Genomic DNA, 27173 nt, shown 5'->3' with positions numbered 1-27173 from the left:
GACATTCATTGGCATTTTAAGGGGGGAAAAAAAGACACAAATCTAAAATAAAATATCGTCTGCAGCATAAGACTTAATAAAACAGAAAAAAAATATAAAATCAATATGCACATTAAGGATGTTAAGGACTAGTCGACGAGTCGCTTCCCCCTCCCCCCTTTGCTGCCTCTATCAGATAGAGGCAGCAAAGGAGGGAAAGAGGGAGTACTTCAAAGTGGCAGTGCTGCATGAAGCCCTTACCGGGGTCCGTGTGGTGTTGCTGCTTTGGAACACCGTGGAGTCATTTCAAAGGGGCAGCGCTGCTCTGGCATATCCATGGAACCCGGGATCAGCGGGAGATTCCCCAGCCGATCCCCGGCTCCGTGTGTGATATTTTAAAGCAGCAGCGCTGCATGGAGCCTGGGGTCAGTAGGACACTCTGAGTCCCCACTGTCTCCAGGCTCCATATAGGTGCTTCTGCTTTGAAATGCACAATAGCCCTCACGGGGGACTCTTGCGCATTTCAAAGCTGGCATGAAGTGTGCAGCCCGGGGCCAGCGGGAAGTCCTGCTGACTCCGGGCTCCACGCAGGTGCTTCTGCTTTGAAATGCACAAGAGCCCCTTAGGGCAAGCGCTTTCATGGAGCCCAGAGCTAGCGGGATTTCCCACTGGCCCTGGGCTACATGTGGAGTTCCACATTCCTCCTTTGAAATGTACAAGCAGGCGCTTTTACATTTCAAAGGAGCAATGCGGAAGTGCCTATCAACTAGTCAAACAGTCGATGGAAATTCCATCAACTACCTGGCTAGTAAATTAACCAGTATCTAACATACTTGATGCACATTACATACATACATTTTTGCAGTCACTTTTCTGGCCATGCATACACTGTTTAAAGAGATGCTAACAAAGAAGAAATTGATAAATCAAGTTGCAAGCAAAGAGCCAATAATGAAGAAAAAGGCTAGTTACACAAGGTCTCAAGGATTAAGGGGCTGATTATTTTGGCACATTCACCCCGAATTAGTAGATAACTGTAAATTCTATTTTATTTTCCAAATTTTATTCTTTTCAAATTTTTATGTTACAAAAGGAATAAATTGTTTTGACATACAGGCAGTCCCCGGGTTACGTACAAGATAGGGACTGTAGGTTTGTTCTTAAGTTGAATTTGTATGTAAGTCGGAACTGGTACATATTCTAGGGGAAACTCTAGCCAAACATTTCTCCAGAGCTCAGTTTTATTCTCCCACACCTCACTTCCCTCAGTCCTTTATTCTCAAGCTGAGGTGTCTGCTGAGAAAAGCCACTCCGCGTCTCCCTGGTCTGCTGGGGGAGGGGGGGGGGCGCTAGCTTCGCGTCTCCCTGGTCTGCTGGGGGGAAGCAGCTAGTGCAGGGTTGCCTCACCCCGTTTGTAAGTAGGGATCCGATGTAAGTCGGATCCATGTAACCCGGGGACTGCCTGTATAAGGCTATATCTCAGTACACTGAAGTGAATATAAAATATGTAAGTAGGCCAATAATTATTTAGACTAGAAAAAAGTTATTTTCAAGTCAAACTTTTAATTCAAGTCCTTTGGGCACAAGAAGCATGTTTTCTGATTACATAAGCCCTCCATGTATGGCTGCATTAACAATATAGTTACAACCAACCTATAGAATTGTTTTAATATTAGAAATAAGCAGTCTTAAGCTTTGCATGCTGAAATAAGAAAGATGACAATACTGGAAACACTCTCAGAAGCAAGCAACTCTTAAAGACAAGCTCTGAGTCTTACTGACATTCATGAACTACTTAACTGGCTATGTTAAGATACAGTTTTTTAAAATTATTCACTGAGAGGGAGTGGTCTAGTTATTTCTGGGATACAAAAGATGGAACTGGCAGTTTGCAAAAGGTTACACAATAATAGAGGCCTGCAGTTTCAGAAAAGCTTTAAAAAAACGGGCTCTTTTATTGTCGGCAAAGGCTGCATAATCCTAGTATCAGCACTTCAGCATCATCCTTTTAACTGTAAACATCCATAAAGCTGTCAGCACCATACAACAAATGGCTAAATAATACATCGTACCAGCAAGCAAATGCTGATTTTTTTTCACAACCATGTTTGTGAGCTGTGCTAGCAGTATGTCAGGGAATCTGACTATTTCACTTTACCAGATGGCATATTTCCTTTCCCTGTTTAATGTACATGAGAATTGGCCTTTTGCAACACATCTGAAAACTAAGTATAGCCAACTACTTGACTACACTCATGGATCATTATTAAAAACATTCAGGAAACCAAGTACCCTAAGCAGAGTCAGATTATTAATTAAAAACAAAACAGCACAACACAAAGCAATCTTGCAGCATTCACTTTTGCTTCAAAAAATGTATTTGAGATGATCTAGAATAACAGTAGCCCTTTCCCCAATCTTATATATCACCTAAGCTTTAAAAGACTGACTCAATACCAGCTTCTTATCTTGTTTTTCTGTGCTACCCTGTACCTTTCTTTTTTATCTTTGCTTTGACCACTACATTCCCAGCATCAATGCAGGCATTCCCAAAAGAACAAGGACATGGCATTCGTACTATGCTGAGTTTTATATTGCTCTTACCAAGAGCAAAGGTTAGCTATTGGATAGTGTTATGGGATATTCCTTAGCACGAGTGAAAAGCATTTTTGGGAAAGCACAATACAATTTTCAACTGTATCATTAATTACGCTTTTTTCTAGGGATGTTAGCATATAGTCATTTAAAGGATTAACCAAGTCTAGGCTTATCGGTTAATCCAAATGACTACACACAACTTCCCCCCTCACAGATTTAGTGGGGGGAGGGAGAAGGCGGGAGTCAGCTTTTAAGTTGGCTCCCCATGCGTGCCGGTTCCCACAGAGCTACCACAGAGGCAGCATCACAGGAGACAAGCTGGAGCTGGTGCTAAGCTGGCCCCCCACAAGCACCAGATCCCATGGAGCCACCCCACCTGCCAACCCTTCCTCCTCCCATGGCTCCCAGTGTCAGAGTGGCAGCAGTGCAAAGGGTGGTGGTGGTGGTGGTGGTGGGAGGAGGGTGGGGGAACAGGCAGGAGCATGTGGAAAGCCGTCTTTCAAGCTGGCTCCCTACATATATCAGCTCCCATGGAGCCACATGTTCCCCTGTGCTGCTGCCTCTCTGTCAGAGGCAGCAGCATGGGGGAGAACAGGTGGAATTGCTGGCACAGCCTCAGTCTGTGGGGAGCTTGGGTCCCCTGTGGACAGGGGTGGCTGCTGCCCCCTGCTGCTGACTCTGTATCAGAGTCAGCAGCATGGGATGGCAGGCAGGAGCTGGTCTGCATGGGGAGCCAATTTTTTTAAACTCTGATACTGAGGCAGCAGCATGGAGTTCCTGAGGGCTCCCCAGCTGTGGGGCTGGGAGCACACTGGCTGCCATCCTCTGGGAATGTGTTAGTAACGGTGTAACCACTACAAATGTTTGCGGCTAATGATTACTAAAATACACAACATCTAACATCCCTACTCTCTACAATGTTCATGTCACGACTAACACATAACATATATATTGGCTAACAAAATCTTTTACTAAAATTTCTCCTAAAGTAATAAGGAGAATTAAAATAACTAACAGGAGGCATACTTTCTGTTGTGCAACGAAAACACTTCCAAATGCTACAAGATTTACACAGAATAATAATGGAAACCTTTTCTCTACTACCTGCTACATAAGCTGAACCTTGGCTGTGTTCATCCAATGATTTGATCAATTGTTGATTTCTAATTGAACTTTTAATTTTTTTTTATAACTTGAGTAATTCTGACTTTACTGAAGAGGTCAGTAGTTAGCTTTTCTAAAAAAAATACAGAAAGTTCATTCCACATTTTGAACATTCCAACAGCCTGTTAAATTTGGTCTGCTTCACAAGGTTTCATATATATATATATATATATATATATATATATATACACACATACACACACACACGATGACATTTGCACTTAGTGAGATTAAATCCCTCTGTTGTGTGTGAAAAGGGCTCATCAGAATCAGTAAGGCTGAATTTTCAGGGTAGTTAATATTAAATATAAATCTGAGATTTGCAAAAAACAAATCTCACCATGTTTATAGAAGAGTCTACAGCAGGCGGAATTGCCAAATTTTGTAAGTATTGTGGTTTACGTTATTTTAAAAGAACTATAACACAAAGATGTATAAAAATATACTATGGTAGCTTCTGTTCCACCACATTAATTTACAACTGAGTAGCCAGATAATTAAAACAAATAGCATTTGTGGGTTCTTTTTAAAATCACCTTGACTGTAAAATGGATTTTTATCAGCCCTATGGCTGCAGACAAAATAACTGTGGAAAATATTAATAATCATAATGCACTCAAGAGACTATACTTCCTACATGAAGATAAAAGAACTACTTCATTACTGGAAAGTATGAAGGACAGCTAATTCAACTGTTCATACCTTATCAACAGCTGTTATCTGTTCCAGTGCCAATACATGAAGATCTTGGTCTTTGCTTTCCACTAGCAGTTTCAGGGATAACAGCAGGAGGGACTGGTTAAGCAGCAGCAAACATAAATCCTTTGTACACTGAAAACAAAAGTAACCCCAGACTGTCAGAGCACAGCAGACGTGTGGTAAAATCATACACACCAAATTTTATGAAAATCTTGTGTCAAATACAAAATGGAAATTAAACTTAATAAAATAAAATTTCCAGAGGAAATAAACCTGTTTGGAAATTTGTGATTAGTGGAATGTTTGGTATACAGAAAACAAGGGAAGCACTGCATACTTATAACAACTCACACAGCACTTTACTGAAAGAAGAATGGAGCAATCACTGCTCTCAGTGGGGGTAATGCTTTTGCTGAGGTCACTGAAACACTGTGCACTGTAAGAAGTGAGGTAACACATCTGTGACACTTTTCTAACTCAGTTATATAGTAATACAGGTTGAATAAGATAAAGAAGGACTAACAGGTTGGACCTCCCTAGTCTGGCATCCTCAGGACCTGAGCAGTCCTGAACCAGAGAGCTTGCCAGACCAGGGCAGGTCAATACTTCCCTGCTGGGCTGCACCACTCCTGGGCTCTCCAGGCTGGGGCTCCGATCCTGCTGCTGCTCGATGCTGCCAGGATTCCCCAGGGTTCCGTTGCAGAGCCACCCGGCCACCACCAGCCCCATTCAGAAACCATTCAGAATCAGGAGAATCCCTGATTCTCCAGGGATCCCTGGACAAGGCTCCCCTGCTGCTGCCTGGTTCAGATAAAGCCAGGGAGTTCCCTGGCCAGGACCGCCATGCCAGCTGCTTCTAGGAGTTTCTGGGGTTCCCTGGTTGGGGCCATCTGCCACCAGCCCCACTACCAGACCCAGTCCTGCTCCCACCAGGGGTTCCCCAGCCTGGGGGCGCTTAGCCGTTGCTGCCTGGCCCCACTGCTGTAGGGAGTTCCTCAGCCGGGGAAAGGGCTCCTTGTTCACTGCCTGGCCTGGCTGACACCAGGGTTTCCCAGGCCAGGATGGGGGCTCTCAGTTTGCTGCCTGATCCCACTGATGCCAGAGGCAGGGCTCCTCACCTCTGCCTGGCCCCAGTGATAGCTCCCCAAACCTGCATTCTCCAACTGGCCCCCAACTCCCACCTCCAGGGATCTTTGGTCCAACAACATCCTTGGCCCTGAGTGTACAATAGCTCCTCACATCAGAATCCAGCATCATAAAATTGTCCCAAAATCTCAAATGTCTTTTATGGAACTCTTATCCAGTATATTAGTTTCTCCATTTTAATAGGAGTTCCCACATTTTATTATCCCAGCATGAACTATATGGATTCACAATTTTGGGATAGCGTGTCCTATTGCAGAGGCTAGCAACAGAAAGTGATACTTACAAAATAAATCACTGAGTAGGATTACTTCCAGACCCTTATCCAAGTCTAGTGTGGTTAGTAACAAAGTGAAACTTCATCTCATATATTTACAGATTAAACCTCCTGGGTCTGGCACCCTCAGGACTTCACTGGTCTCAAGCAAGGGATTTTTCCAGACCAGGGGAGGTCATATCTGGCCCCCCTAGTACCAGCCCCCCAGCCCTGGACTGGCCGCTAGCCTCCTGGCTGGCTCCTCCCATGCCGCTGGCCTTGCTGCCCTGTCAGTCCCCTCATCCCCTTCCCTGCTGCCCTTGACAGCCCAGTTCCAGGCCAGCTCACTAAACTCCCGGCCCTGCCACAGCAGCTCCAAGGAGGGAGCCAAGGGAGCCAGGCAGCTGCAGGGAGCCAGGCAGCCCAGGTGCCTGCCCTCCACTGGGAGACTCTGGTTCTGGAATATCCATGGACCTGCTGGACCACAGATGTTGCCAGATCAGGGAGTCACAGTCTATAGAAGTTTAAGTTGTAGATTTATTTTCTATAGGGTGTATACATGACTTTACCTCAAAAAACAAATTTCAATTTTCCTTATATGAATAACAATCTAATCCAGAAAGGTTCAAAGATATAGTTTACGCTGATTTCTCCTCACAATACTTTGTTTCTAGTGAGACCGATGAGGGAACTCACACAACAATATCACTCTATTGGGTTAGCCTGTGTATTATATAACATAGATATTACAGGTTGGACCTCCCTGGTCTGGCACCCTTGGGACTTGACCGGTCCTGGACAAGGGAGTTTTCTAGACCAAGGGAAGTCTGGGATGGGGGAGCGCCAGGCAGCCCCACCAGACTTGCAGCAGCCCTGCTGGTTTCAGGCTCCACTGCCCTGCAAGCTCCAGCCCCTCCATCAGCGTCCCTGCCTCTGCCAGCTGCAGGCTTTGATGCCCCATGGGCTCCACTGTCCCACTGGCCCCAATGGCTGGCTCTACTATGAACCGCCAGCAGCCCCCTATTGGACCACAAATGTTGCAGGACCAGAGAGTTCCAAGCCACATTTCAAAGTAACCACATTCCACATAATCTGTATTCCAATATCATTTGAGACATCCACAGACACGCTGTATGCTTCACTCTGAAAGACACTTCACCTGCCCCAAAGAGCTTGCAATCTAACTCAAATGTGTAATTTTTACCATTTAAGTTCAAAGATGAGTAAATTAATCCGGTGGCCAAAGCTTCTGTTAAATGTAGTCACACTCTTTGGGTACTTATACCTACCCTGATTTTAAAAAGTGGAAAATGTGTATTATGGACATATTACACCCATGATATTGAGGCTACAGATCTTAATTAAGATCTTACAATATGGTATCAACTCACATAATTTTTTCCCAAGCACTGTATTTTCAGATAACACAGCAAATCCTCAGTTACTCCCCTCAACTGCATTTCCAACAACAAAATATTAATGTAATTGTGATGAACACCTGAGAATGTAACAGAACTACAAATTACTCCATGTCTGGAAGCATGTCATGATAATTACAAAAAATTCTTACAAACCTCGACTACTCAGGATAGGTCTAGGTGACACAGTATTAGACCTGAATAATTGAATGCTAATATTTAAACTGTATGTTAAATTTAATTCATCTAAACGTGTATTATTGCTGTATAGATACTAAAACAAATGTTGTGGATAATTGAAGCAGCGTACTTAAATGTACAGATGTTCTTTTCTCAATCTGTATATTATGTATTCTTTAACATTAGCTATAATACAATTTTAAAATCTGTTAAAAAAAATCTTTGTCTCATCTACACTAGCAAACCACCAGCAAGCTGCAAGCAGGAAAGAGTTTACACAAAAAAACAGCAGTCACAGGAGTACTAGCACAACACCTGTCAAATGCATTCACCAGTTGCCTGCATTGCAGTTCAGCAGATAAAATTTTAGAATCTGGTATGCTTTGCTGGCAACTGAATTTCTCCCCATGCTATCAAGTAACACATTTTTTATTATTGCAACCAGGCAAAGGTTGGTTAGCCTGAGGAGAAAACAGAAGGTTTGTAATACACTGAGGAGATTTTGTCTTTTATTGCCAACGAATAGACAGCAGTGTCTGTAGTGTTTACAAAGTTAAGCAATGGCTAAGTCTTCAGTTGCCAGGCTTTGCTTTCATTGAGAACTTACATTACATGAACAGGTGCAGAGGAGTATTAAAAAGACCATAAAGGGTGAAGCAAACTTAAAAATATCGCCCATTAAGCCTTTGATATTTTGATTTTCTACTCCATTTCTGTCAAACAGCAATGTAGTACTAAGGAGATTACAGAATGCAAACTTGACAATTTACGTTTCTACAAAATCCCTCTGTGTCTGGAAAGCACAATGTATCACCATGGATACACCTTTATGTTAGGAAAAATAAATGTTCAGGGTTGTAGGATGAACAACCTGAGTGTAACAGCAAGTTTATAGGGATGGTAACATTTTATACCTGAAAACCCAGCAGGAACCATAAGTGAAGAAGCAGTACCAGAGGGAGCAGCATATTATTATAAAAAGCTTATTAAAAAAATTAAAAAATCATATTTTTGTAACTGAACATGGTGGGAGGAGAGAAGGAAAGGGAGATGATTTAAATACACAAATTTAACATAATTAGGCACAGTGAACATTTCCAAAGCCAGTGACTAGGAAAATGAAAAGGTGTTTTTAAAACACTGTTGAACTACTGAATTTCAATTTGCTTTCCCACTGAAGTGATTTAAAATATCACAGAAAAAAATGCAATTAAACTATATGTCAGTGGGCAAATGCAGTTAATGTAGATATTAATATTACTCTTTGTACAACAAAGTTTAGGCAAAACAGGTATTTTAGCCCTTTTACAAAAATGTTTATCATCAACTTGCATACTTCGCAAAATTGTACTTAGTACAGGTTGGACCTTCCTTGTTAGGCACCTTTAGGACCTGACCTGTCCTGATTGAGGGAATTTGCTGGACAAAGGGAGGTCCCCTGCCACCAGCCTCCCAGGACACTCCCGCTCCCTGCGACTGGCTCCATTCCAGACCCACTGCCACTGAGCTCCAGCCTGCAGGGCTTAGACTTGGGCTCCAGCCTGCTGGGGCTCCCCATATATAGAGATCCCCAGCTGCCGTGGCCTTGCTTCTCACCCACCCCACCCTAGAATCCCTGGGAATGGGGCTTGCCAGCTGCCCTGCTTTTGGTGCTGGTTGCTCCACTACCGGTCTGTCCAGCCAGGGCTCCCCGGGACAAGGCTTGCTGGTTCCTCTGCTAGCCTGCTCAATCAGGGATCCCCTGGAGACGGGGCTCGCCAGTCCCGTTGGATGGGGCTCCTCGGGACCGGGCTCCAGCTGGTATGCACTCCTACTGGGGCTTTCTGGTCCAGCAACATCTGTGGTCCTGCCAGACCATGGATGCTGCCAGATCAGAGAGTCCCAGATTTCAGAGGTTCAACCTGTATCTTAATCACTGGGAGTATTAATATAGATAATACAGATTATATACAGGCAGTCCCCGAGTTATGCGGATCCAACTTATGTCGGATCCGCAGTTACGAACGGGGTTTGCTCCGTGTCTCCCTGGTCTGCTGGAGACCAGCAGACCAGGGAGACGGGGAGCAAAGCCTCTGAGGACGCCGGCAGCGGGACAGCCGCGTCGCGTCTGGGCTGTCCCGCTGCCCGCGTGCTCCGCGGCTTTGCTCCGCGTCTCCCTGGTCTGCTGGGGGACGGGGCGCAGCTAGCACCCTCCCCCCCCCCCGCAGCAGACCAGGCTTTTCTCCAGACGCCTGTGGTAGAGCAGCTGGGGCGCTGCCGGTTGGACCCACAGCGCCGCTCTGGACGCTACTGGACCAACCCGGCAGCACCCCAGCTGCTCTGCCCCAGGTGTCCTGATTCAGCCGCTGCTGGTCAGTTTCTGACCAGCGCTGACTCCAGAAAGCCCGAGGCAGAGTTGCTCTGCCCCGGGCTTCCAGGATCAGCCGCTGATCAATTTCAGCAGCAGCTGACTTGGGGACGCCTGGGGTTCTTAAGTTGAATCTGTATGTAAGTCGGAACTGGCGTCCAGATTTAGCCTGTTGAAACTGATCAGCAGCTGATTCCAGGAAGGCCGGGGCAGAGCAACTCTGCCTCGGGCTTCCTGTAGTCAGCCGCTGGTCAGTTTCAGCAGCGGCTGAATCTGGATGCCAGTTCCGACTTACAAACAGATTCAACTTAAGAACAAACCTACAGTCCCTATCTTGTATGTAACCCGGGGACTGCCTGTATATGTTTTAAAATTCATTTTAAAATGGTACAATCTATGTGAGAGAGAAATAATCATACATTTGTTTTTAAAAAGTAAGGTACCAAATCAGCAAAGCCCTAAAGTAAATGCTTAATGTTAAGCCCATGTTTATATCCCAATGGGAATATTCAAGTACTTTAAGATAAGTATGTGTTTCAAGCCTTGGCTGAAGTGGGTTCTAAAGCAGCTTGCACAGGTTGAATGTCTCTAGTCGAGAACTCACTGGTCCAGAAATATCTGTCACCCAGAATTATTTTAGTTAGCCAGATGTCCACTTTTCATGGGTGTGGTCAAGTTTCTGAACCTAATGCTGGTTCCATATTTGATTAAAAACTACAAGCTGCCATTAACAGGCCATCTAAGTCAAGTATTTGTTTCTGACAGCAGCTGTTGCCATCAGTGATAGACAGGCAGCACCTGTTTTTAATACAGTTGAGCCCATTTGACCAATACTGTAATGTATTTGCAATGGTGTAGAGCAGGGTTTCCCAACCTATGGGTCAAGACCCAAATATGGGTCGCCGTTACATTTCAAAAAGGTCGCCAACTGTCTCCCTAGGAGGCTCTGCTCTCCCTCTTCCCCCCATTTTTGAATTGCTTTGGGTTACCAAGTCTTCCTGAATTGTCAAAATGGGTCCCCATCTGGAAGAAGTTGGGAACTGGGAAGAGGGAAAGGAAAATCTTTTTGTAAATTTCGCTGTTTTGATTTCACATAGAATTCTCACTCTTAGGTCTTATGCATTCAGAATGAGCCACGGAGGGTAGTCCATTAGCTTTTAAGATCTTCACTCCTGGAAGCATAAGACTCAGAAGTGACAATCCTGCAATGATGCCGTCATTAGAGAAAGACTTCTTCCAGACCTCAGTGAACATCCTGTATCATGAAGTTTAAGTGCCTTTTCAATTCTTGCCTTTAGACTTCAGAACCACAAGTGTTACTAGTGGTTAAAAAGTTATCCAGCTTTTTTTTTAAGCTGCCCACTCAAAGTATTTATGGTACTAGGGTTAACAACCTGGAAAGCAAGTGCAGCTTGCCCTATAACATCTGCCATCTGCTTGTATCATCTCTCAGTGTGAGAATCTGCTAATTCATAACCAAACTATTTAGCATATTAAACTTGGTACAGTATTTGTTTTTGTTGATTTGCTAGGTAATCTGCTTTATTCTATTTGCTCTCACTTGGAGGTCTATCCCCTGCACTGTAGTTAAAAAATTAAATCTAGCTCCCTTCAGAAAATATGTCTGGCACTCTGCCTTACTGACTACTTTTGGCAGAAACTCCCAGAAGTTGGTTTTAAGCTGCATAAATACAAGTGTCCCATTTGTTTTAAAATGTATTGCCCTTCAATTTCTACAAGAGACGTCTTGGTTTTGTATTAAAGAAAAAAAGAAACATCTGATCAGTTTCCACTACACTGTTCATAATCTTCATGTTGGCTATTTTCAAGAACAAAGACTGGTTCTGTGAATCTCACTATAAAGGACGTATCAGGATAATAAAAGTAGATGCCTGGGAATAATTCCAGAGAAGTGCAAAGATTTTAAATCATTTTTTAAATCTAATACAGTTAGGTTATGATGTGTGAGTATGTGAGGCTGTGGTACTGTGGGATGTTACAGAGGCTTGTATGGAAGTGAGTATACATAATTAATTTAGGAAGAGGGAATACTAGAGCAGTCATAAAGAAGAACTGCTTACAAAATAAAAGCTAATTAAAGCCCAAATATTTCAGAGCTTCCTTACAGACAACTTTTTGTGTATACTAAGTGGAAGTTACTTGTGCTTATTTTTAATAATTTTTGCTAAATAGTATTTAAGTGCAGTCAGTAAAGCTGTATAAGGAGCTTCAACAGTGATTCCTGCGTCCACTGTAAAAGGTGTAGGCATATTTGCTAGGTACTTGAAGTTCCAACTCACCTCTACAGGAAGCCTGTGCTTAGTCTGATACAAAGAACGACAGATCTTCAAAATTTCACTTCCCATATTCTCTTTTTGCTCAGTAGGACATTTTGATAGCATGGCCACCCCTAGTTTCACCCATGGATTATTACTTGTGCATGAGCTAAAAAAGAAACAAACAAGAAAAACAAAATTCAGTAAACTATCTTTAACAAATTGCAAGTAAATTCATGGAATAATAGTATTTAAAAAAAAAAAAAAGATCTGGGGCCAAGTAGAGGGCTCTGATTCTAAAACTGTCCCAGGTAACTTAGGGCAGCTTATGGACTATACTGCAGTGCTGGCTTTACATCAGCTGAAATTTGCCTTTCTTTGGAAGTGGGATTCTTAACTTGGTAGCTTCAACCAGATTCTGACCTCAGCCCCACTCAGGTGATCAGGGAACCCCACTCCTGGTTTCTCAATGAAAAACCTTTACCTCAAAATCGCTGACAGAAATCAATACCAAGATCCAAATTAATTGTACATGTAGATGGATTGAAGAGGTGAACCATGTACATATACAACTGACTACTAATTAATACTCTACATACAGGCAGTCCCCGGGTTACGTACAAGATAGGGACTGTAGGTTTGTTCTTAAGTTGAATCTGTATGTAAGTCGGAACTGGCGTCCAGATTCAGCCGCTGCTGAAACTGACCGCCAGTTCTGACTTACATACAGATTCAACTTAAGAACCCCAAGCTTCCCCAAGTCAGCTGCTGCTGAAACTGATGAGCGCTGATTCCAGGAAGCCTGGGGCAGAGCAACTCTGCCTCGGGCTTCCTGTAGTCAGCGCTGGTCAGTTTCAGCAGCGGCTGACTTGGGGACGCCTGGGGCAGAGCAGCTGGGGTACTGCTGGGTTGCTCCAGTAGCACCCCTCGGCACTACTGGACCAACCCAGCAGCACCCCAGCTGCTCTGCCCCAGGCGTCCTGATTCAGCCACTGCTGAAACTGACCAGCAGCGGCTGAATCAGGACCTGGGGCAAAGCAGCTGGGGTGCTGCCGGGTTGGTCCAGTAGTGCCCAGAGCGGGTGCTGCAGGACCAATCCGCAGCGCCCCAGCTGCTCTGCTCCAGGGTCCAAAACAAAAGCCTGGTCTGCTGGGGGGGGGGGGCACACTATCCGCGCCCCCCCCCCCCAGCAGACCAGGGACACGGGGAGCAGAGCAGCAGCGGCAGCGGGGTGCCGCGCCTCTGAGGCTTTGCTCTGGCAAAGTCTCAGAGGCGCGGGACCCCTCCCCCCCGCGGCTGCGGCTTCAGTCCCAGTGCCTGTGGTCTGCTGGGGACCGTCCCCAGCAGACCACAGGCACCGGGTCTCAAGCGGCAGCAGCGGCGGTTCCCGCGCTTCTGAGGCTTTGCTCAGGCAAAGCCTCAGAAGCGCGGGAACCCGCCCGGTGCCCCTGGTCTGCTGGAGACGGTCTCCAGCAGACCAGGGGCACCGGAGCAGCTTACGAACGGGGCTTTCTCGCCCCGGAGCTCGCAGGTAGCAATCCGCTACCTCAACCTCCGGGGCGAGAAAGCCCCGTTCGTAAGTGCGGATCCGACATAAGTCGGATCCGCGTAAGTCGGGGACTGCCTGTATAGCTTTCACATATTAGTTTTCAGCAGTAGATCTCAAAGCACTTCCAAATCAGATACATCTGTTACACATTTAAAATTGGTCCCTAAATATCCTTTCTTTAGTGAACAGCATTATGCACAATGGTTATTTTTCCAAAGTCAACATTTACCATGATATATATTTACCAATGCTATTACCTATTCTCAGTCTAAGGAAAAGAAACACAGATAAGAATATTACAGTGTGGGAAGTGTTGAAAAATGCTGACTTTTAAAATGGCAGTTACTGACATGAAGTACTAATAAATAACAATGCAATTAAGGAGGAATTTATAAAAAACCTCCATTCACTTTAGACTGTTAATGTCACGTAACAATGCTTTTTCACAATAGATATAGCAAAATATCACAATTTATCACAATCAAATTAATGTCTCAGTAGGGGTAGGCCAAAGCAAGCTCTAATCTACCTATTTTCAGGCACCTAGATAAATGGCTAACTTTCAGCCATGTTAAGTGCAACACTGAAGTCAATAGGAACTTCAAACATTTAGCACTTCTGAGGAGCTAAAAATTACATTTAGACTGTACATTACTTGAACAAATATCTGTACCTACAAAGAAAATCTTCTTTCCATCTCCTAATTAAAAAAAAAGTCACCCATTCAACGCGTGGATTAAAACAAGAATGAACAGAAACCAGAACTAGGACTATAAAAAATTTCCCATGTGTTTGTAAAGCCTTGCTGCTAAGATACATGTCTAGTTCCATGCTAAACTCTCTCTAATATTATAGAACTGTGAAGGTTTCAGATGCATTAGATCTAGAAGGATATATAGATCCATTGTTCTCTCTTGTCCTGTTTTGTCTTAAAAGACTGTTAAGATTTGGAAGATGGATCACAAAGGCATGATTCAGTTAGCAAGAATTTGACATTACCAAATAGAATTAATCATTTTGACTTTCATCTTCTCTCTGTTGCATGATGTATAAGTACAATCCGTTCCAAATTCAAACAGAGGAAAATATTTGTGTGCATCTTTTTAAACTTCAAAGCTTAACATTTCATTGCTTTGACCATGACATGACATAGCATTATCAATTTTTTTCCAATGATGACTATGTTAATGAGATGTACCTTCCTAGGTGTTTGATCTTCAAGTGATAGACTGTGATTGGGGATAGATGACCTATCTTGTTTAAAAATAAAACACGGTCTAATCTTCTGATCCCTCAAGCCATATCTTTTTAAAATTCCAAAGTTTTTTTTTCCACTTTCTTATAGATAGCAAAAAAGACTGAATGTCTTGAACTCAGAAGTGTCAAAATACCAAAAAAATAACTCCTTTGGTATTTTCCACCCTGCAACAAAACTCATGAAACTTCTTAAAATTTTCTCCAAAAAGTAAAACACCTGGATAATTTTTAAAAAAAGCTATTTTCCAAGGTAGCTCGTAGCAGTAATCTGCATGTACAGTCACATCCACTAAATTATTTCACATCATACGAGGATGTAAAGAGAAAAGAAACATTTAATTTGCCTGCTTTAGAAAAGAAGGAACAAAATTGGCACTGTAATCTTTCCAAACACAAGTGTTCAAAAATGAATCAGGGCCCTATAGTACATGAAATATATATTTAAAAAAAATGGGCAGCAAATATATTTTATTTGTCTTCTGGTTTCTGAGTCTTGAAGGCAGGCTGGCCCACCAGGGGCTGCTTGTGCAGCGGCTGGAGCCCCAGGCCCTTTAAACAACTGCTGGAGTAGCCCAATATGCCTAATCCCATCTCTGTCCCTTCTCCATTTGAGGCCACACACATTCCAGGGATCCTGGCGAGGCTGTTGGCCCCACTACTTTAGGGCATACTTAGCTCACATTTTCAAGATTTCCTCCAGACTTAAAAGGGCTACAAATACATTGCTTGTAAAATGAAAACTATGATTCTCATGTATTCAGATGACTCAAACAGCTGGAGCTTAGAAGAAAAACACCAAATATCATAAAGTTTATGATAAAGCCTAGAGACTTGGTAACACTGCACTGTGCCTTTATAAAGTGGAGGTACACTGAACACTAAATAAAATAAAAAATGCAGTGACAAAAATCTAGCGGGAGAGCACTAAGCAATTACAAAGAAAAAGTTGCCCATATGTTGAGGAACCTCCTCCATAGCTCCCAGACATAGGAGGGATCCCATTTCCTGGGTGAGAAGAAGCTTGTGTGAAGGGTCCCTGAAAGAAGAGGAGGATAGTAGGGAGGAATGGAGGAAAAATGCAGGGTGTAACCAACTGCTATGCTGCAGAGCACTCTGCAGTCCAACTTGACAGTGGTCCATGCAGTGAGGAAAAGAAATGGATCCTAGACCAAGACTGAATCTCCATCCTCAGGCATATCCTCAAAGTGCCTGCTACGGAACACCTACGTAAGGGGGATACAGTAGGTTGTCAGTGTTTAAAGCCTCCATTTTTTCTTGTAGGAACTCTGCCTTTGTGGACCTGAGAATGTAGGCAGAGATGACCAGAGGCCAGAAGTGTTTCCCAGAGGCCTGTGGCATGTACAGGCTCAATGAGTAAAGTGTGGCACAGGAATATTTCAGGCCATGTAAGCCAGGCATTCGTCTGCTCTGAAAATAGAGCAGTGCCTTTGAAGGGGAGGTCCTGAATGGACTGCACCTCTCTTCAGACAGTGCCAAACATTGCAGCCATGAGCCCCACATCACGTACACTGCAGAGACCACAGACCTGGCCACCGAAACCATGATGCCAGAATGTGTGGTGCAACTGCTGCATAACCGCCCAAGTGACGAAGGACGAATGCTCCAATTCCATCATTGCCATTGACTAAATAAACAGCTTACGCTGTGAATCCAGGATTGGATTCCTGAGTTGTCTCAAGACCCATATTTGGTGGGCTGCTTCTTGCGGCACTTCTGCAGTGCCAGCAATGGTGAGTGGCACTGAGGCCGGGTGCTCCGTACCAAGGCTGAGGTACTTGGCACAGAATTGGAGTAGGAGGATTCTGAATCTGGTCCAAGTGCTGCCTCCATGGCTTTGAGATGAATGTCTCTGTGTGGGGTTTTTTTTAATATACAAATTTTACAGAGAAATTGCATTTCTCAGTAACATGCAATTTCCCTCAGACACTTCAGACATTTGTGTGGGGTCACTGACCAGCCTGGGTTTGTGACAAATGGAACAGTTTGAATCACAGGGATTGGGGCATGGCTTGTCCTAAGGACAAGGTCCTATAGGACCACTGATTGTTCTAATGTAAGTATTTACCTACCTATCTGCTAAGGCAACTATATACAATTATAAACAAAAAATAGGAATGGGAAAGGTGCATTGAGAGCACATTGTGAATTGCAAAGGCAGACAGCTGTTCCAGCGACCGTCATGGGTGGTAAGAGTGCAAGGCCAGAGCTGGCTGTACAGATAACACTGGGGGGAAAAAAATCTCTAACAGCTGTGAAAGTGTCACAAACCTAACACGGAATCGGCATAAGTGAAACTCAAAGAAGAACTCTACTTGCCAGCTGAGTAATTTACCTCATCAAGAATATCAGAATATTTATAAAATAAAATAATTCATAGACACCTCTGAAAATGTGTGGTTCTGCAACTGATTGCCATAAAAAGGAGTGAAAAAACTCTCAATTTTTATCACTAATACCTTCTGAAAAGAATCCTGCCTTGCATTACAGCTATCAACAGAATGCCAGTGCTAATTATTTTTAAAACATTTATTATGGGTTTGTATATTTGGAGGAAAAAAGGGAGGCGCTTTAATTCAGGGAAGTTATTAATGAAAATTATGAATTAAGAACTGTGATTATTTAAAAAAAATCTGATTTAAATTTAATTTAAAATCAAATCCAGTGAGAAAATGACAATTAGCCAATTATAAAATGAGAAAAAAAAAAAAAAAACAGGACTAGTTTGTGTTCATCCTTAAGTAACAAATATATTCATCCAAAGAAAAGAATAAAGAGGGTAAGTTCTTTACACCTTTTTAATGGACCAAGAAGCAGACATACAATAATTATTTGCTTTTGATTTTTAGGAGCCAAAAACTCTTTGGGGTAACAAGCATAGCAATTTTCATTATCTTTCTTAAAAAGAACTTGCCTCATTAAAGAATAAGTAATTTCTGACATATTTGACCATTTCTAGGGAATCATTTTAGAAATCTAAACATATAATAAATTATCGAGTTCATGACTGGAAATCTTGATGCACAGGAGGAGTTTAAATGTACTGGTCAGCTGGCTTGCGATCACTTAAACTTCACAAGTCTCCTGGTCACTAGCATGCAGAAATGTTGGAAAGGTTGGTAACTATCTTCAAGACTGCAGAGTGCTTGCTGGCAGCTATTTCTATGCTTGTAGGTGACTGTTGTAAAACTGCATACTGATGTATATTTCTGTTCATAGCATGGTATTCACGGAACATTGATTTCTGTAGCCAGTGTAATTGCAATTTCTGCTTTTTCTCTCTTCTGTTACATTCCATCCTTAACAATATACAGTCAACTGAAAATCTCATTGAAGTCAATGGGAGCTGCAGGAGTTCGGCACCTCTGAAAATCAGGCTCAGGATTCTGAATCAACTGGTATTCAAAAAGACCGCGATGGGAGCTGAAGTAGGCCTTTAGAAAAAGTTTCCAATTTTCTATTACAAACCCCGGGCAGGCTTATTCCCAAGCATGAATACATAAACTTCAATCATTCTGACATTTTCATTGATTCAAATTAAATGTCAGCCTGATAGTTAATTCAGCCTACCCCCTTCCTCATTTCTTTGCAAGGCTTCTGATTTCTTTGTTAAAGTACTAGCTATCAATTGCTTTCTAATGTATTTAGGTCCTAATGTATTTAGACTGAAAAGGCTTATATAATTTATATGGGTCTCTAACTTTCTGGCCCTAACTGGGACTAAGACAAATCTTAAAACCAGTGAGGTTTGGTTGATCATTAATTGGGAAGAGAATACAATTTAACCTGCATTTTGTTTTTCCTCTGATTTTTCTGTGCCACTCTGCATTATAAATACAGGAATGAGTACAACATACATGGAGCAAATTTAGCTGCTGTACTGAATCAAGTTATGAATAGGTGCAAAATAAGATTGGGAATTTGTTCTTCAAGAAAAGAGGAAAAAAGGAACAGAACACACAGTATGAATGAACTAAGAACCCTGAGATTTTTGCCTCTGCTATGCAATGGGAAACAAAATAATAGGAAAAAGAGTCAGATTGCAATGTGGACTATTTCTCCCTCCAAGTAGCCACCCGAGAATCTCTGTCAAACTAGGGGAGGGTCACTTCTCCCTAGAGCAAGGTTTAAATTATGAGTAAAGATGAAAGATTCAATCATGTTGTTTCCTTGTGGAAGAGTCATGCAGGAAGCAGGCCCTAGCATGGAATCAGTCTCAATATGGCTGCGGAGCTACCTATGTTGCCAATGACACTGAGATCAGGAGATCAAAGAGATACATAGGGAGTCCCAACCATAACTGGCTTGGGAAATGTGTATATTTCAGCAGGGTTTTTCTGCCAACTACCAATCTTCCCAGTTATTTGTTGTTCAAAAAATTCTAATTATACAGGGAAAGGACAGTGGGAATCTAGGACAAGTTAGACAGCAAACACTCTATAATTCTTAATACATTAGAAATGCTTTCTTTGTTCCTCTAAAGACAGTAAAGGAGGAAATCAATTCTTAGTCCAGATATCCTGAACACATGATAAAGGCTTCAAGCTGAATAACCATTGCAGGTTGGTCCCCAACATATCAGTGTCTTAAATGCACAGAAAAGTATTTGTTTTCAGGAAAATAAAAATCCACCTCAATTTTTCAAACAAGTCTTTTTGGGAGTTTATACCCTATATTCCAACAGAATGTGATCAATGGCACCTGGAACTCAAAGTTAAGTGGAAGTTAGTAAAAAGCCTCTCTCGCCTAACTGCTGACAGATGAAAGATGGGACTCTGTGCTGGCTAGCCCATAAAAAGTTAATTTTATTGCTTTCCTTGAAAGAAGAAGAGAAGAATGGATGACTGCTGACGGCATAATGTAGAGACAAAGAGACTCTTTAAATCTTATAAACCATGATCAAAGCATTGAACAAATGGAATGTATAGAAGTACTACAGGCAGACAGGAAGAAAAAAGACTGATACAAAAATATTGTCAAATTATGTCCTGCCATAACTTCAACACATGCACAATGCTGCAGAAATAATCTTGTATTTATTTTCTGGACATCAGTGGTGCCAATACGCATCCCCTCCTTTCCCTGTAGAATACTCTGGGATGGGACAACTTGGCAGCAGTTGTAAAACAGAAAAGTATCATTGCTTGGTCATATATAAAAGTCTGGATTGTTCTATCCACCTTTGGCCCTTCCTGCAACTTTGCTAAAAAAAGCAGCTTCACAAAGAAGTTCTGAAGGAGCCAAAACTGGAGTGAAAATCTTTAATCACACTTAGGTGTTGATAGCTTATAAAGTCTTTATTTTGGACTAGGCTTTTTAAGTGTAATAAGAAACATGAAGAACAGCAAAACTAATGTGTGCCTCCTCAAGGATGCTTTTCAGAAGAAACTTCTTATCCTACATATGCAATTGGATTCTGTGTGCCAAAGAGGGCTATTTAAGATGCCTATACTCCTTTTATGTAACAGTTTGTTTGAATTCACTGACCAGAGGCTGCATAAAAGGTTCAGTAATTTTAAAATCAAAGTAGGAGAGAGCATATTGTTCTGCCAAGTTTCTCTTTGAAGATATACTTACATGCTTGCACTTTTCATAGGTGGCCAAGCTTGGAGGAGTAAAACCAAGTGTTGAAAATCAGACTGACTGTTACTAGAGTTCAAGAGTTCCAGGAAAAGAGAGTACCTTTTTTCTTCATTTTCAATATCAATTATCTCTACCTGCAAAAAAAAAAAAAAAAAAAAAAAAAAAAAAGGCAGAAAGAACAAAATTTAAAGCAGCTAACTCTGCCATACCTTTCTAACAATAAATGTGATGTGTTATATATGTGGAGGTCATTAGTACTGTAAAGCAAGGCAGAAACACAGCCTAAGCAATTTTCTCTTAATCTTCAATTATAAGAAACAAGGAAGCACACAGACAATGCAAAATTACTTTAAAAACGGTTCCTAAAATAATTAAAATCCACTAAAGTACATCAATGGAATAGTTCAAATAATCTCTCACCTCCAACTTTTCACATAATTCATCAGCAATTCCCTGGGCCTTTAAAAAACAGTCCCTCTGATATTTTCCCAACATATATTACTGTGTACAATTATTTTATTTATATTAAAAATGAATGCCTCCCAAGCACACAACCATGCTCACATGAAGTTAAACAACAATCTATCAACATTCTACCTAAATTGTCTGCATCTAATCTTCACTTACTGGGAAAGAAAAGTTTGGGTGCTGATTTTTAATTCATGTTTGCCACGAACAGCAGCTGTTGACTAGCATTGTAAGATTTCTCTGCATAGGTATTACAAATTAAAAAAATACTCTGCATATCTGGCACACCATCATCTTCACTCAGAAGACAAGGCTTTTTCTATAATTTACTTAGTCCTCCCTCCCCACCCCCGCGGCTTTCAATTGAGAACAGGTTCAAAATATGGACATGAAATCTTATTTTCAACTGAAATCTTATTTTCATGGTACACATGAAATCTTATTTTCAACTGAATTACAATACACAATGTTAAATGTTAATTTTTTTTCAGTCCAAAAATAGTTTAAAAACATCAAATGAACCAAAAAGTTTTCCTCAGGTTTGTCATAACGTTAAAGCATTAAAGCTAATGTTTTTATAGCTTTGAGTGACTTGGGTAATAAGGGCAAAATTTTCTAATGAGGCTGAAAAATATAGATTGCCCATGAATTTGTGGAAATGCCCCTAAAATTTTGTGGCTTAATGTTGGTAAAACACTGGTAAGAAAATACCTTGGGAGGAGTGGAAGGCAGACACCACCTTGTGTGAAAAAGAAGGGTGAGGGCAGAGCCTGACCTTGTCCTTGAAGAACACTGTATAGGGGGAATCCGTGGTGAGCGCCCTGAGTTCAGATACCTGCCTGGCAGATGTGAGCACTAGCAGGAGGGACACCTTGTAGGACAGGTATAGTAGGGAACACGTTGCCAATGGCTCGAACGGGGGCCCCATGAGTTTGGAGAGAACCAGGTTGAGGTCCCATTGAGGAATGAGCTGACAGACATGAAGGTAGAGTCTGTCCATTCCTTTCAGAAACCTGTTAACCATGGGGTTTGCAAACAGGTTTTCCTCCCTTCTCCAGGATGGAAGGCTGAAATAGCTGCTCGGTGGACTTTAATGGAGGAGGAGAAGAGTCACTGGAGCCTGAGGTCCAATAGGTAATCCAAGATCATGGGGATTGTCGCCCACCTGGGGGACACCCCCTTCTGGGAGAGACAGACGTAGAACTGCTTCTACTTGGTGAGGTAGGTGGCCCTAGTGGAGTGTTTTCTATTACCCAATAGGACTTCCTGGACCCAGGCCGAGCACTGAAGCTCTGCCGCCATCAGACATGGAGCTTCCACGCTGTCAGGTGCCGCGACTGCAGATCCGGGTGGCAGAGTCTGCCCGAGTCCTGAAAGATCAGGTCCAGGGACAGCAGGAGGACCATAGGTCTCTCGCATGACAGACTGAGGAGAGTTGAGAACCAGTGTTGTCTGGGCCATGCTGGGGTGATGAGGATCAGGGATGCCCTGAACTGCCATACTCTCAGGAGGACTCTGTGAATGAGTGGGAATGGTGGGAAGACATAGAGCAGGCCCTCCGGAGGAGAGCGTCTCCCAGAGAACCCTGTCCCTGTCCCATGAGGGAGCAGGACCTCAGGCATTTCTTGTTCTCCCCTGTGGCGAACAGGTCTAGATGGGGAGACCCCACCCCATGCGTGGAAAATGGAGCAGGCCACATCCCACCTTTGGGACCATTCGTGTCCCGCAAAAGTCCTGCTCAGCCTGTCCACTAGGACACTTTAAGAACTTGGGAGGTACGAAGCCATCGGGTGGATGTCCGCCCCGATGCAGAGATCCCGGAGGCGGATCGCCTCCAGACATAGGCGAGGGGATTGTGCCCCACCCTTCTTGTTTATATAAGCCACCACTGTCATGTTGTCTGACAGGATAAGGATGGACTTGCCCTTGAGTTGGGGAAGGAAAACTGTACAGGCCAGACGGACTGCCTGGAGCTCCCTGATATTGATATGCAGGGAGAGCTCGTCCGCGCACCACATACCTTGTGTTTGCAGGTCCCTCAGGTGGGCTCCCCAACTGGTGTCCGATGCATCCGTGATAAGACGGGTGGACGGCACTGGTCTGGAGAAGGGGACCCCTGTGCAGACTTCCCCTTGACTGGTCCACCAGTCCAGCAAGAGGAGGAGGGGGGAGGGGAAGAGAGGGAACCATGAGTGGACAACCGGGTTGTGGACTCGCGATAGCCACATCTGAAGTGGGCACATGTGCAGCCTGGCATGCTGCAGTACATAAGTGCAGGCAGCCACAAGGCCCAAGAGCTACATGCATGTCCGGGTGGTAGTCACTGGAAAGTTCTGTAATGCCCCCTGACGGCAGCCTCTATTGTGAGGAACCAGGACCTGGGAAGTGAAGCCCTTGCCGACGAAGAGTCCAAGGAGGCATCCACGAACTCTATTATCAGGGTTGATGTCAGGGTTAGGGTTGACTTGTCCAAGCTGAGAAGGAGCCCAAGATCCCCCAAGAGGCTCCAGACCAGACCGATGTGGAGGTCTCACCTGACTCTCGGAGTCTCCCCTGAGGAGCCAGTCGTTGAGGTAGAGGAACACTTGAACACCCCTTTTCCTCAGAATGGTGGCCATAATCGCCATGCATTTGGTAAAGACCCAAGGGACCGTCAAAATGCCAAAAGGGAGGGCTGTGAATTGGTAGTGGTCTGGGCCCACAGTAAAATGAAGGAACCTTTGATGGTGGGAGGCAATGGAAATATGGAAATAAGCATCCTTTAAGTCGAGGGCAGCATACCAGCCTCCGGGAGCTAACGCGGGAATTATGGAGGCCAATTTTACCATTTTGAATTTTGCTTTGGAAATGAAAGAGTTGAGGGCTCTGAGGTCCAAAATGGGGTAGAGACCCCCTTTGGCACTAGGAAATAGCGGGAATAGAATCCCCTGACCCAAAAGTCGGAGGGAACCCGCTCTACCTTCCTCCACCCCGGCGCAAGGAGATGTTGAATCTCTTCTTCAAGCAGAGGCTCATGAGAGGGGTCCCTGAAAAGGGACGGAGTAGGGGGTTAGGAGGGTGGGGGCAAGTGGAAAGGAATTACATAACCCCTTCCTACTACCTCCCCCGGCCTGGATGGATCCACACTTTGGTCCTGGTTGTATGCCCAGGGTGTCCAAAATAGCCACTGGCCTGGAGGTTGCGGAGGCCATGTCTGTTGTAGCATCGGCACCAGGACTGGTTGCGCCCACTGTTGTTGGTTGACAGGACAGACTGCAGTGCTGGGAGTGGGACCGGTTCTGAGAGTGGGATTGGGAGCCCCTCGATGACCAAGTGGACTCTGCCTCAGAGTTGGACAAGTACTCCGAGGCGGACCAAGGCTCTGCTGACGCAGGCGCCGAAGAAGCTGCTGCACGTGTGGCTATGGATTCGGGCTTACTGCGGTGTTGAGACGGAGGCATGGCGGCACGGGTGTCCCGTGAGGAGGTAGGTGCTGCAGGGGCCAGTGCCAAGGACGGGGCTGGGCGATGATACCGCGCCAAGCCCGGTGCCATGTCTTAGAAGGGTCCCAGAACTGGGCATGACTCAGTGGCCAGTGCCGCAGACGGTGCTGATGGAGCAGGGAGGGTCAGGTGGTGATCCCTGGCCCACAGTGCCGAGTCTTCAGGCGTCCTAGACGGAGGCCGGTGCCAACTCGTCCCGTGCTGTCTGGAGGGGATTGGAGTGGGAGGAGGTGGTGAGGGAGAGGAGTCAATTAGGACCCTTGCTGCCTCGAGAGCCTCCAGTGTGGAGGGCTTGGGAAAGTCCTCCAGAGGACTGATCTCCCTATGCAAGCATGAAAGTCTGCCTGACCGAGATAGCCTGGGCTCCGGACTTGTAGGCACCATGTGCCCCACTGGAGGGTACATGGAGGGCACATGCTTTGGTGGAGACCTGCCTGTCTCTTTCTCTGAGGTGCAGGGGTCTGGATCCAGTGCTGGGGTCTGCACGGTGCCGGAAAAACATGCTGCACTGAACTGTCTTGCACCAACGCACTCTGGGAGACTGGAGCTGGGTCCGACGCCGGCCTGAGGGCTGCTTCCCTCAAAATGATTTTGAGACGCGACTCTCTCCTGCACTTGGTGCGGGATTTAAGGCTTTGCAGATCTTACAAGCTTCTGCAAGGTGAGCCTCCCCCAGACACTTTAAGCAGGCCAAATGCGGGTTACCACAGGGCATAGGTGATACTTTTTGCAGGGCTTGAACCCTTGCGGACTGGGCATGCACTGCCGCGTGCGCACGGCATGCCATGGCAGGGGACAAAAAACAACAAGAGAGTCTTTAACTTAATTTGCAGCTACTTAGTCAGTGATTAACTGTGAAAACAGAAGACAAACACTGAAGACAACAATCGCTATCGAGAGCTGAGGGTTGTTCCAATGACCATCACGGCAGTAAGAAGGAACTGAGTGGGTGGAGGGCCAGCAGAGGTATATATGGGCCCGTATACTGGTGCCACTCCAGGGGGTTCCCCTGCTGGCCCGACAGGTACTGCTGAGGGAAAAATCTCCAGCAACACGTGCATGCTGCAAGCGCACACCTACACGGAATGCACATGAGCAATCACTCAAAGAAGAATATTATTTTCCCCTTCTGACTGCTTTTGCCCTTTATATATATTATCAAGGTTTCATAAGTTGATTGTGGCCATGACTATTTTTGATACCATAATGCTGGCCCTACTGCATATTTGGCTACCCTCTGAAGCTTCTACAGCAAACAGTTAACTTTGGCTAACAAATTGACCCACTTTTCCAGGCATTAATCAATCCAATTATCCAAACATGTTTTGAGAATTGAAAAGCACAGCGAATATTTCAGCTGTATTCTGCATTTCAGAAGCCAGAGGAACATAAGCACACAGTACCTCACTGAATTAGGTGACTTTAGCATCTCAACAGCTATATTTCTTTAATACTTACAGTCTGCTTATCAGTAACAGATTTACTGCGTTTGACACAGCACACTCAATCATCTACTCATATACAGAAATATTTTGACCTTGCTGCTTCTTGTATGTCTGTTGAAAACTGAAATAATTACCTGAATACAAAAAAATCTGCCACTGGAGTCCAATGCTTTATCCAAGAGCTTACCACAGTTCTCCAGTTTTAACACTAATGCTCAATCGCATCTCATAAGTTTTCAGGGATGTTTACTTTACATTTTCAGCAACAACAAAAATTGGTTTCATGTGCAAAAAATATAATATAGGAGTTTCTAATCCAGTCAGCTTTATGATACCTGAAGAATTTATTTGAAATTCTACCATTTACCAATACTCTGAGTGTGTGATCTCCACTGCAAGTACAGGGATAAAAAGAAGATCTTAATGCTCATCACTAATATAAAGCACACTTTTCTTAAACAAAAACAAAAAAAAGCAAGATTAGAAGTGTTAGGTACCATAAGACTTCAAAGCAGTAATATCCTGGATATTTGCTATCCAATTTCAATCACTAAAAAGTTTGTTCTTTTCCCTTTTTCTCATTGTTTGGCTATTGTTTTATACATATTCATCATGTTACGGCACTGATGAAGATGTGTCAATATGTGAACACTTCCTTACAGGTAGAAACTGTAGAAAACTGCTGACATTATAATATTTAAAGGAAATAGTATGCTGTCTAAACTATGTGATTATCAACTTTTACAAAAATCATGAGCAAATAGTTTTTGACAGAGACAAGAATAGCAAAGGCAGAGGTAACAAAGACTGTGCCACTGTAGTCCACTGGGTCCCTCCCTCTAGCTTGTAACTTTGAAATTTTAGCCAGTATAATCACACAGCCTTGTGCTGGTTCTAAACTGTACCATTGAGGCACAGAACAATCCATTAAATAAAGTTTCTATGTTCCTATAATATAGAAAACTCTACTAGGGTTATAAATGCTGTATTGCTTAAGTCATATAATTAGAGAACCTGAAGCTAATAATCTGGAAATACCTGCTGTAAAACAGAATTATTGAAAAGTTAACATGAAAAGGAGATGATTCAGATAGACCAAAAAATGCGGTACATATAGCACTACACTTATCTAAAGAGTTGGTGATCAGCAAACTAACGCAGAGTTTTTTAGCACTGAAATATATTCAACTTAATACATTTTTATTCCTAACAAGAAAGGGATAGCTCTTGGATTTAATGGATACTGTCTAGATTCTACTAATGTTCTGAGACAAATATTGGTGAGAATTGGCAGGGGAAAAAGATTCAGAA

At 43.6% G+C, this 27173-nt stretch overlaps 1 protein-coding gene across 5 annotated transcripts in view; it reads right to left on the bottom strand.

Annotated features, from left to right (window-relative positions):
- The window catches only part of NBAS (NBAS subunit of NRZ tethering complex), a 338668-nt gene that overhangs the window by 6883 nt on the left and 304612 nt on the right, over nucleotides 1–27173 (bottom strand). For all 5 annotated transcript variants that reach the window (XM_075923472.1, XM_075923475.1, XM_075923474.1 and 2 more), the window contains 3 exons: nucleotides 20462–20601; nucleotides 12085–12229; nucleotides 4444–4572 (listed from right to left, as the gene is read on the bottom strand). In XM_075923472.1, coding sequence (XP_075779587.1) covers nucleotides 4444–4572; nucleotides 12085–12229; nucleotides 20462–20601 — 414 coding nt within the window. The remainder of the gene's footprint in view (nucleotides 1–4443; nucleotides 4573–12084; nucleotides 12230–20461; nucleotides 20602–27173) is intronic.

The sequence above is a fragment of the Pelodiscus sinensis genome, chromosome 3 (assembly GCF_049634645.1).
Source record: "Pelodiscus sinensis isolate JC-2024 chromosome 3, ASM4963464v1, whole genome shotgun sequence".
Taxonomy (NCBI): Eukaryota; Metazoa; Chordata; order Testudines; family Trionychidae; genus Pelodiscus; species Pelodiscus sinensis.
The sequence above is the reverse complement of the archived record's forward strand: the minus strand, read 5'-3'. Positions and strand labels throughout refer to the sequence as shown.